Raw genomic sequence first — 10,947 nt, forward strand, 5'->3', positions numbered from 1 at the left:
AATATATTTAAAAACTTAACTCTTTATAAGAAAGAGCAACTGTCCCTGGGTTCTCTCCACAGGAGTGCAAAGGGGATGCTGTGGACTCCCCTTTTCTCCCACGGCCTCTTTTCTTCCTTTTCCTAATTAATATTCATAGACACATCTCGTTTTCCAGGTCCTTTCCTTCCTCCAAACCCTCCATCTGAGATGAATTAATAATAAGTCATAATAATGGCCAATGATGCTTAGCGTAGTAACAATCACAGTACAATCACACAGGTGGAGACCGTTAGCCCAGGTTGAGGAAGTGGCTGGTTTATTCTGCATCCTGCATCCCTGAAGGAAGCAAACTCTTGTCCTTTTAACCTGGAGCTGCCAAGCGGGACGGAGTAAAGGCCGCACACAGGAAGGCGTCTCCATTCAGAACATTCAGCTGGGAGTGTGGCGAGGGCCGCCCCAGCAGCTACAGCTCGCATCCGTCCAACCACCGCGCCAGGGTGTCGGAGAACTGGCAGTTCAGAGTCCAGGAGGGCCTGCGGAGAGGACAGCCAGGGAGTCTGAGCTCAGGTTCTCCAGAGATCCAGCCCCCACAGGCCCTGGGGCATTGGAGCAGGCTACTCCTGCTGTGGGCATATTTGTCAAGGCGCTTTCGCATCTCAAGAGTGTGTCTTGCTGCCTCCACCACACCCTAAAGGAATGCTGGTGCTCCCTATGCTCCCTATGCTCGCATGCTCACCCCGAACCCCCAAACCCTGCAACAAACACACTTCTTTCCATACATCCCACACCACGATTTATGGGGAGCAGGACCTGTGAACTGAAAAACTCTCCCCAGCCCTGCAAGCTCAGTATGTTTAACTTCTCCGAAGTGAGTGTCAGAGTTCTGGGACTGGCCCAGGGTCATGGAGCACCTGGCAGACCCGAGATCTGAAATGGGGACCCTTGTGTCCTGAGCCCAGGGCCTCCTTCACCTCTCCATGCACCTGCTTTCCCTCACCTTCCAGAACTCCTGGCGGCTCCTCCGCCTGCCCAGGTCGGCTGGCCTGAGCTTCTCTGACCTCTCTTCTGGCACCCCTGGAAGGGATCCCCCTATTCCCAGCTCCTGCACCAGCACCCAGACCCCAGGTCCTCCTCTCCCAACCCGGAAGCTGTGGGTGTCGCCAGGCCAGCTGCAGGCCATTTGAAATGCTGTTGGGTGCCGGGCCTCCATGAGTCTTTCAGGGTCCTTGGTCCCAGAATCGAAGAGGAGACTCCGGCTCCTGGCCCCTCATGGGTTTAATAAAGCAGCAAAGAAACCACACAGGCTCTCAGAAATCTCAAGGCTCCCCACGAGCCAGGCGGGCATTGCTGGAGAAATTCCTATGGCGTGCAGGGTCTTGGTCCCCTCCCTTCCTGTCTGCCCCTACGCTGCAGCGCTGACCACCTGAGCTTTGGAAAAGGCCTGCCTGCTTATTAGCACGATCAGAGCTCACTTCCCTGGGAATGCTGAGCAAGTGAGAAGGCCTTGACCAGCCGGACCTGGCATCTCTCTACTTAGTGCTATACCACACAGATGGTTTCAGCTCCTTGGGGCTCACCCTGGAGAGTCAGCCAAGCTTCCAAGTTCATTGCAAAGTCAAGGCGAGGTATGCAAGCTATTGTAAACACTCAGAAGACAGTTCACATGAGTAAGGGGACTCCCACTTAAAACACAATCAAATCATGGATTTGTGGTGTTGAGACCCACCCCCTGAACCCCCACCCCTCGACTAGCCATTTGGAAAATATAAAGCACGATCTTTTTTATACCTGAATAAATCCCAAGAAGGCAGAAATTTAAGAATAAAAACGTAACAATTCTATTTTGTAATTGAATTAACAAAAACTTAATGTGAGATTCTGTCTGTGCCAGCCACTGTTTCAATACAGCAGGAAATATGGCTTCATTTCTCTGCAGTCTTGGAGATGGGAAACTTTCTAACAAGGATAGCTCACAAAAACTCAAGCCACACACACAAGACAGGATTGAGGGACCTGATTCTGTGAAAATGTCCAACTCCTGGATGATGAAAATGCCATAAGTCAAAAGATAAATAACAAACCTGAAAAAAACAGTTTACAAAGATATGGTGGACAAAGGTGTCATGACTCTAATTTATGCAGGATACATATAAAAGCAATAAAAACAAGTATTATCCCAATAGGAAAACTGGCTAAGAACACAATTAAGCTGTTCAGAGGAAATGGCTCAGACAGACTGAAAAGATGCCCAATTTATTTTACATTTTAAAGATGCAAAGGAAAACAGAACGCTGTTTTACAAGCCATGATTGCCAAAAGCCACACAAGCTGAAACGCTGCAAACTAATGAGCTGGGGGAACATGCCACACACACACACACACACACACACACACACACACACACAAAACACACACATACACGAACACCCCCCCACACGCAGTGTGGCTGGAGGTATGCCCTCCCTGGAGCCAATTTAACAATTTGTCTCCAACGTTTCGATGCACTGAATGGTCCCAGCAGAGCATCTGCAAGGGATTTCCATAGGACACACTTGAAAGAGCATAACAATCCTAAGAGCAAGATGCTCGTGTAGACTTGTTGGGAACAGCAGCAGGAACCGCCTCACTGCTTCCCCATGGGGACTGGCAGACGAGCCCGGAGCAGCGGTGGCAGGGATGGCAGAGGCTGGAGGGAGAGCTTCGCCAGGATTGGCAAGCTCTGTTCCTGAGTGAGAAAAGCTGGATGCTGGTCCGTGCACGCCCCGGGATGCCACGTGGACTTTGAAATAGCTTTGCGATAGTTTTTCTCTGGTTCATGAGACACGGCCACTGGGTGACCTTGGGGAGGCTGCTAATAAGTGTTGTTGTTTTTTTCAATTTAGAATACCTATGTGTTGTTTTATTTTTATAAGATAATAAAAGTGCCTTCTGGGTAATGGCTTCAAGTGCAGCTTTGGTCTTTCAAGAGGCCTTGGGGCTCTATGACGTGCCAGGCATAGAGCGAGATGCTGGAGAGACAGAGACACGGAAGGCAAACATCTCTGGCCGAACTCTGCTCCCAAAAAGACAGAAAGAAAAAAAAAGCTAAAAAGCAAACACAAGCCGAAACCGGTTTGGCTCAATGGATAGAGCGTCGGCTTGGGGACTGAAAGGTCCCGGGTTCGATTCCGGTCGAGGGCATGTACCTTGGTTGCGGGCATATCCCCAGTAGGATGTGTGCAAGAGGCAGCTGATTGATGACTCTCTCTCTCATCGATGTTTCTAGCTCTCTATCTCTCTCTCTTCCTCTCTGTACAAAATCAATAAAATATATTTTTAAAAAAATAAAAAAGCAAACACAAAAGCCATGGCCTCTGAGACAGACCCATCTGTTGCCAGACACCGGACAGGATCTCCAGTGTATGCAGGGCTGTGGGCTAGGGGAAGGAACACCACGCTGGCTTCTACAAGGCAACAAGCCCACCTGCGGGTCTGCCCCGCTCCGCTGCTGCCTCTGCTCAGGAGATCCGAGGAGGCCCCGCAGGAGGACAGCACGGAACCCTCCGGCTGCCTTCTGCAGAGCGTAGCCGTAGGCCCTCTCTGCAGACCATCCCCGTCTCTTTAGAAGGTTGGAAAAGCACAGCGTCACCATCCATTCTAGCCCTGTGGCCAGAATTTCAATAACTCCTGGCAAATTTATAAGAAAAAGACAGATAACCCAATCGCAAACACCTTAAGGCAGTGGTTCTCAACCTTTTTAATGCCTCGACCCTTTAATATATTATAGTTCCTCATGTTGTGGTGATCCCCAACCATAAAATTATTTGTGTTGCTATTTCATAACTAATTTTGAAACATGTAAATTCTGTGTTTTTCAATGGTCTTAGGTTGCGAACCGCTAGCAGGGTCGCCTAAGACCATCGGAAAACACAGATATTTACATTACAATTCATAACAGTAGCAAAATTACAGTTATGAAGTAGCAACGAAAATAATTTTGTGGTTGGGAGTCACCACATGAGGAACTGCATTAAAGGGTCTCGGCATTAGAAAGGTTGAGAACCACTGCCCTAGGGGATGTCATAAAATGCCAAAGATGATGAGACAAAATTGCTTTCACCTGGCAATGGTTTTATAATTGGTGAGAGAGTAGTAAATGGGTATTTTACTCAACTATTAACATGTGTGTAAATCGGTACAGGCTTGCTGGACTGTCACTTCACCACATGCATCAAGGATCTTTGAAAGTATTCAATAACCCTTGAATATACATGAAAGAAATAATCAGGATTTATTACAAGGATGCTCATCCTAGCATCCGGTATAACCCTACACAAGATTTAAATGGGGGAACGGAGGGGGAAAGATGTTCAACTTAAGGCAATTTGATTGATAATTATCTCCTTCCTTCTGTGGCCTTGGGGTTGTAGAACACAATGCTGTTGTTCGCTTAACTTGGGGAGTGGGATCCCACTAGTTTGGGACTGCAGGTGTGCAGCCAAAATTAGACAGAGAGTAAGAAGAAATCTTAATTAAGGTAAAAGTCTTTAACACAGAACATTTAAAGAGGTACCACTTACCATGCTCCCATTCCTTGCTTTCCTCTCACAATTTTCTTGGCACACTCGATGGTCTTATTTAAATTTGGATTCAGTAAAGCTGTGGAGAAAATGAAGTGGAATGAAACCAAACCACCACGTGGCTAAATCAGAGCACGTCAGGGAAGGCCCGAGGTGCTCCCAGCTGAGAGGCTTCCGTGTGGTTCCAAGAACACATCTATCCCTAGATGTTTCCCAGACAGCATTGGGGGGAGGAGGGGGGGTAGCAGGATGTGGTCATCTTTGACTAAATCTATTCACTTTGTCTTGTGATTCTTACAATATCTTCATTAAGAATATATATGTGTGGCCGAAACCGGTTTGGCTCAATGGATAGAGCGTCGGCTTGGGGACTGAAGGGTCCCGGGTTCGATTTCGGTCAAGGGCATGTACCTTCGTTGTGGGCATATCCCCAGTAGGGGGTGTGCAAGAGGCAGCTGATCGATGACTCTCTCATCGATGTTTCTAACTCTCTATCTCTCTCCCTTCCTCTCTGTACAAAATCAATAAAATATATTTTAAAAAAAGAAAAGAATATATGTGTGTAGTGAATATTCTGTGTTAGGCAACATAAGAAGTAGTGGAAGAAGAATGACCCACGTGATAAATCCCTGTCCTTGGTGTCTGCCATCTGGAAGTGGGTAAAGAGTGTCATCAATTGTAATACAAGGAGTACCTGGAATGGCGGGGGGTGGGGTGTACCTTGAATGGAGGCACCTAAGTTAGATTTGAAGAATCAGGGAAAAGGCTATTTGGGCCAAGTGATATTTAAAGTAGGCAATGATGCCCTGGCAGGTTTGGCTCAGTGGATAGAGCATCAGCCTGTGGATAGAAGGGTCCCAGGTTTGATTCCAGTCAAGGGCACATGCCTGGGTTGTGGGCTCAATCCCCAGTAGGGAGCTTGCAGGAGGCAGCCAATCAATGATTCCCTCTCATCACTGATGTTTCTATCTCTCCCCTCTCCCTTCCTCTCTGAAATCAATAATCTACACTAATAAAAGAGAAAATGCTAATTGACTGTAATTTCAATACACCCACAGCCAATCAGAGTGAATATGCAAATTAATCCAACAAAGATGGCAGTTAATTTGCAAATGCTGAGGGAGGGAGGGAGGGAGGAGTGAAGACTGAAGACAGCATAGAAGGAAGAGGGAGGAAAAGCAGAAAGCAAGGCAGCTGCCAGAGGGAAAGCGTGGGCAGGGCAGGGCAGGGCAGGGCAGGGCGGGTAGCAGAATCTTCCTGCAACAGGCTCCTAGTAAATAAATAAAGGAGTAGGCAAGGAAAGTGGGTTGAGGGAGTCACAGAAGGAAAATTGTTCCAGGCAGAAGGAACAGCATCTGAGCGGGCCTCTGAGGAACCAACATGGCTGTCACCCATCCTTCCATTCCCTCCTTGGAATATGGAAACCAAGACCACAGTGATGTCCTCCTTCTGGCCTGCACTACAGCTAACCCTTCCCTAACCTAGTCTGCTTTTCTTTAAAACTTTCCTTCCTGGCCCCCTTGTTGCCTGCAAAAAAGAACCCCAAACCCTTGGCTTAGTCTAACTTTGCCCCACATGCCTGTCCATTCCTCCAACCTTGCCTCCCATTGTTCTCCTCCGTGACCCCACCATTCAGGACCTGGCAAGGGGCAGGAGACAAAGACGTGCCCTCCCCGATGGTGGATGCTCCACCCCCTTTTGGGGCTTCATGCAGTTTCTCTGGCACTTAGTGGGCACTCAGGAAATGCTCACAGGACAAGTCAATCTTGAGGAATCATCTCCTCTTGACCACAGAGGCTTGGACCCTCCTAAGCAGGGCCAGCGCACTGTGGGGTGGCCCACTCCTGCCTCCTCCCAGGGTCCACTTCTGCCTGGTACCATGGCAGCTTCTGTCCCCTTGAAAAGAGTGCAGGGCCAAGTGTGGGTCCTATCAGGCCCAGCCGGAGCCCGCTACGCTCACCCGTGAGGCTCAGCGAGCTCTCTCGCCTGCAGCTTCCTCCCTGCCCCTCCTCAACACCAGACACTTCCTGTGCCCATCTGGATGTGGGTGGCCATCGCTCTGTCCCCAGGCCACCCGCTGTGCCTGGCTCACAGCCCTCCTCTTTCTGCCTGTGCCCCAGGGGCCCCACCTGCCACGCCCTCCTCCTCCCTGCTCCAAACTTGCAAACTCTGGTCACTAGGAAGGCAGACCCCTGACCTCAAAGCTGTGCCCCTGAGGGCCCCAGTGTGAAACGGAGGGAGGGGACCTACCTGAGCAGGTCACGTGGCAGAGGTTCCTGCCCCTGTCGCACCAGTCGGGGCTGCGAATCTGAAAGAGTCCGTAGCCCGTGTACAACCCATGCAAGTTCTCATAGACAGCCACGGGGTTGAACTTGCTCTCAAAATAAGCCAGGCACACCCCTACGATGGAACAGGAGGGGTGTGTGTGTGTGTGGCTTGGAGGAGGGCTGGAGTTGGGAGTGCTGGGGTAAGGGGCGGAGAGAGAAGGGGTGAGGAGGAAGGGGACGAAGAGGGGCCTACTCACAGTTTTCAAGGTTGTAGCCCTCATAACCACTCAGGCCTCCATCGTGGAGCCTCTTGGCCACCACACAGCGCCCCAAGATGGCAGCGCCGCTGGGGACCACCAGGTAGCCGAGGAGGGAGAGGACCGCGGAAGCCTTCATCTTCACCGGGCTCCTGCAGCTCTGGGCAGCAGTGGCCAGGGGAGCGGGCGGAGTCACAGACAGTTTCTACCAAAGTCCCAGGGACACCGGCTCCTCTGAAGGGACAGACGAGCCCTGTGAAGGTGGGGGGTGCGACTCAGCATGCTCAGAGAAATGGGCGTCCCTTCTGGCTTAGCCACGACACGGCTGCCCATCTCAATTCTCCCCTGCAAGTTCCTGCAAACCCAGATACCTGCGGCCCCACCCTCTGCTTAACCTCTTGTTTTCTAAGGAAATTGTTCTTTTGGCCCTAACTGGTTTGGCTCCTTGGATGGAGCATCGGTCTGCAGACTGAAAGGTCCCAGGTTCGATTCTGGTCAAGGGCATGTACCTTGGTTGTGGGCACATCCCCAGTGGGAGGTGTGCAGGAGACAGCTGATTGATGTTTCTCTCTCATCCGTGTTTCTAACTCTCTCTTCCTCTCCCTTCCTCTCTGGAAAAAAAAATCAATAAAATATATTTTTTTAAAAAGAAAAAGAAATTGCTCTTTTGAAGGCACCTCTCTCTCCCTCCCTCTCCTCACACACACACACACTTTCTCTTCAGCAAAACCCAATGGCTTCCTCTTGGTTCGTCCTCATTCGTTTCTCTTTTGCATCAGTTACAGACGCTGCAGTCCTTTCTTCCCCTTTATTGTGGAACTGGAACTTGTTCACTAAATGCATTTTGGAAGACAAAAGAAGGAAGGCATGACCCAACACACCGCTTTAGGAGGGCCTAGCACCTAAGGGCTCAGGTTGCCTGGGTCAATCCCAGCTTCCCACCCTCCGTGGCTGGGGTCTTCGTGATCCCAGGGGCGAGCTAAGAGAGGGTCTCCGTCTCTTTGCGCCCGTTCCCTCAGCTGCAATCAAGGTGAAAGCACCACTCACCTAATTGCATTGATGTAAAGAGTGAGTTAAATATGCAAAGACTCAATCTCCCATGGACACTTGCGCACGCCACACCCTTAGCTTCATGACTGAATTCCAATGGATCTGAGAGAACTTTGTTGACATTTCAACATATTGTTGAAAGCAAGCAATATTTTTGGGCAATGTCTGGCTCCCAGAGGGCAGGCCCCTTCTCAGCTGATAAAAGTCATGCTCAGTCCTCTCTCCCTCCCTCTTCCCCAGGAGGCAATTCATCCAGAGCCCTGGCCCCCGTTCTTCCAAAACCTACCCACTTCTCGCCATCTCCATACCATCCTCGTCCAGATCATCATCATCTCCAACTTCGGTTGAGGTTTCCTAATTGTATTCCTCTTTTGCTCCCTTCTCCCATTCTCCACACAACCCTAGAAAGACCTTCTTAAAAACGTGTATCCCGTCACATCACTCGCCTCCAATGGACTCCCCTTGTACTCTAAACAAGATCCCAGCTCCTCAACCTGGCCCACAAGACCCTTCCTGACTGAGTCTCTGAGAACTTCTCTAGCCCGATTTCATACCTCTCCCCTTCTTGTTCACCCTCACACCACCACATTCACCTTGCATGTTTTTCTTTGGACATCCCAATCCCATTCCCACCACAGGTCCTTTGCACATGCTGTTTCTTCTGCCTACAACATGACTCTACCCAATCACCACATAGCTTGCTCTTTCTGGTCATGGTCTCAGCTCAAATGAAGTCACCACCTCAAATAGGACTCCCTGACTACTACCCATCACAGACAATTATTCTTATCTATATATATAAAAGGCTAGTATGCAAAGTGTCTCCTCAAGAGTTCAACCAGGATACCGGGAATTCGATTGCTTGCTATGATGTGCACCGACCACCAGAGGGTGATGCTGAATGAAGGAAGGCCCCAACCAGCAGCCAGAAGGCTCCAATCTTCATAATATAGGTCAATTTAAGAATCACCTTGTTTATTTATTTGTTCACTTGTCTATCTCCCATTACCAGAGTTTAAGCATCAGTGATGCAGAAACCTGGTCAATTTTTTCTCCACTTTATCTCCAGAACTTAGAACAGATCCTGGTGCATAGTAGGTGCTTAATAAATCTCTCTGGAACGAATGAATGAACAAAAACCTACTCTTCCCAACAGAACTGTCGTTGGATGAGCAGTAAGTGAATTTGTTAAGAAGTGTCACCTGCAACTGGGTATTGTCACACTTGTCCTGGTTCCTGCCAACCTGCTTACCAGTCTACCAGTCCTTCTGCAGGTCTAGGTGCCTTCTCGGGGGAGGGGAGGAACAGCCCCTGTGGCAGCTTCAGTCTTTGTTATGGAAAGTTGCTCTCCCCCCACTCAGTTCCCTGGATTTTTCAGATGCCACTTCTTGATACCCCTTTGCCTCCACCCAAGAGCTTCTAAACCATATGTCCTTCTCCACTACCTCTTCTTCTAGAATCTTTTCTATGACATCAGTTGCTATGCACCAGAATATTCTGAAGCAGGGAGGGGGTCTGTCACCATAGCATTTGTATTCTTTTTTCTATTGCTGCTGTGACAAGTGACCTCAAACGTAGCAGCTTAAACAACACAAGTGTGTTGTTTTAAAGTTTTGTAGGTCTGAAGTCAGACATGAGTTTCATGGGCTCACATCAGGTGTTAGCAGGCTCCTGAGGGCTCTCGAGAAGGATCTGTTCCCTCGGTCATTTGTGCTATTGGCAGAACAAAGTTCCTTGTGGCTGTAGGACTGTGATCCCGTTTCCTCGCTGGCTGGCATTTGAGGACCATCCTCGCTATGAGGGCCACCCACAGTTCTTGACTGGACCTCCCTTCCTCTAGCTTCAAGGTGAGCAAGAATGGGTCAAAATCTTCTCACACTTTGACTCTCCCCTGCCTCTTCTTCCATTGTACCTCTCTGACTCACCTTCTGCCTCCTCTCACGTTTTTTAAGGTCTCATGAGATTAGATTGGCTCACCCTAACAATCCAGGATCATCTCCCCATCTTAAGGTCCTCAACCTTAATCACATCTGCCATGTCAATAACATATTCTGAAGTTCTGGGGTAAGGGCGTGGACACCTGTGGGGAGCATTATTCTGCCTATCCCAGAATTCTCGGGGCCCCCACAGAAATTCCTTCTAGCATGGAGCAGTGGGAGAAGCTCTTATTTTGTTTCTCTACTCCCAATGGGACCATAATCAAAGACATCTTATCTTGGAGCCTCGGCAAGCTCATTTGTTGCATAAGAGCATCAGAGCAGGTTATCTTTAAGATCCAAAAAGGTTAAGAGATGTTGAGATGATTGAGGATCAGTGTTGGCCTTTTGAAAACCCAGAAGTCCTTCTAGCTTGACTCAGTTATGACTGGTAATTAATTGATTAATTAAAAGTGATAAAGTGGAGGTGGGAAAATGCCAGGCCATAAAAACAAACTTAAACCCATAATTGCACAATTGCTCAACAATCGTTAGAGATGACCTTTTCTTAGCTATGAGTTCTGGCTGGGGCACAAAGTTTTTTATAGAGCAACGAGGCAGCTCTCCACATACTAATAGGGAAAAATATTTATGAAATACTGTTAAATTAGAAATATTTTAAAAGGTTTTAATGGTAGAGCAGACTTTGAATCTTATGCTGGAAGTTTTATACACACACACACACACACACACACACATACTGGGAGTTTTACACACATACATACACACACACACACACACACACATGCACGCACACGTGTACAAGCGTGGCCCCTTCTGACTCTGAGATGGGGAGCCAGCCCTGAACATGAGTCTCATTTGCCTTCAGCTGCCCTCAGTTTGCCCCAGCCCTAGC

General features: G+C 48.8%; 1 protein-coding gene across 1 annotated transcript; it reads right to left on the minus strand.

Moving 5' to 3' along the window:
- Positions 1-445: 445 nt before the first annotated feature.
- Positions 446-7,204, minus strand: LYZL4 (lysozyme like 4). Its single transcript, XM_036432004.1, has 4 exons — positions 7,066-7,204; positions 6,792-6,941; positions 4,542-4,620; positions 446-515 (listed from the first exon to the last, which is right to left on the minus strand). Exons 1-4 carry the CDS (start codon positions 7,202-7,204, stop codon positions 446-448), a joined length of 438 nt encoding a protein of 145 aa, XP_036287897.1.
- Positions 7,205-10,947: the final 3,743 nt, after the last annotated feature.

The sequence above is a fragment of the Pipistrellus kuhlii genome, unplaced genomic scaffold (assembly GCF_014108245.1).
Source record: "Pipistrellus kuhlii isolate mPipKuh1 unplaced genomic scaffold, mPipKuh1.p scaffold_m20_p_11, whole genome shotgun sequence".
NCBI classification, from domain to species: Eukaryota; Metazoa; Chordata; class Mammalia; order Chiroptera; family Vespertilionidae; genus Pipistrellus; species Pipistrellus kuhlii.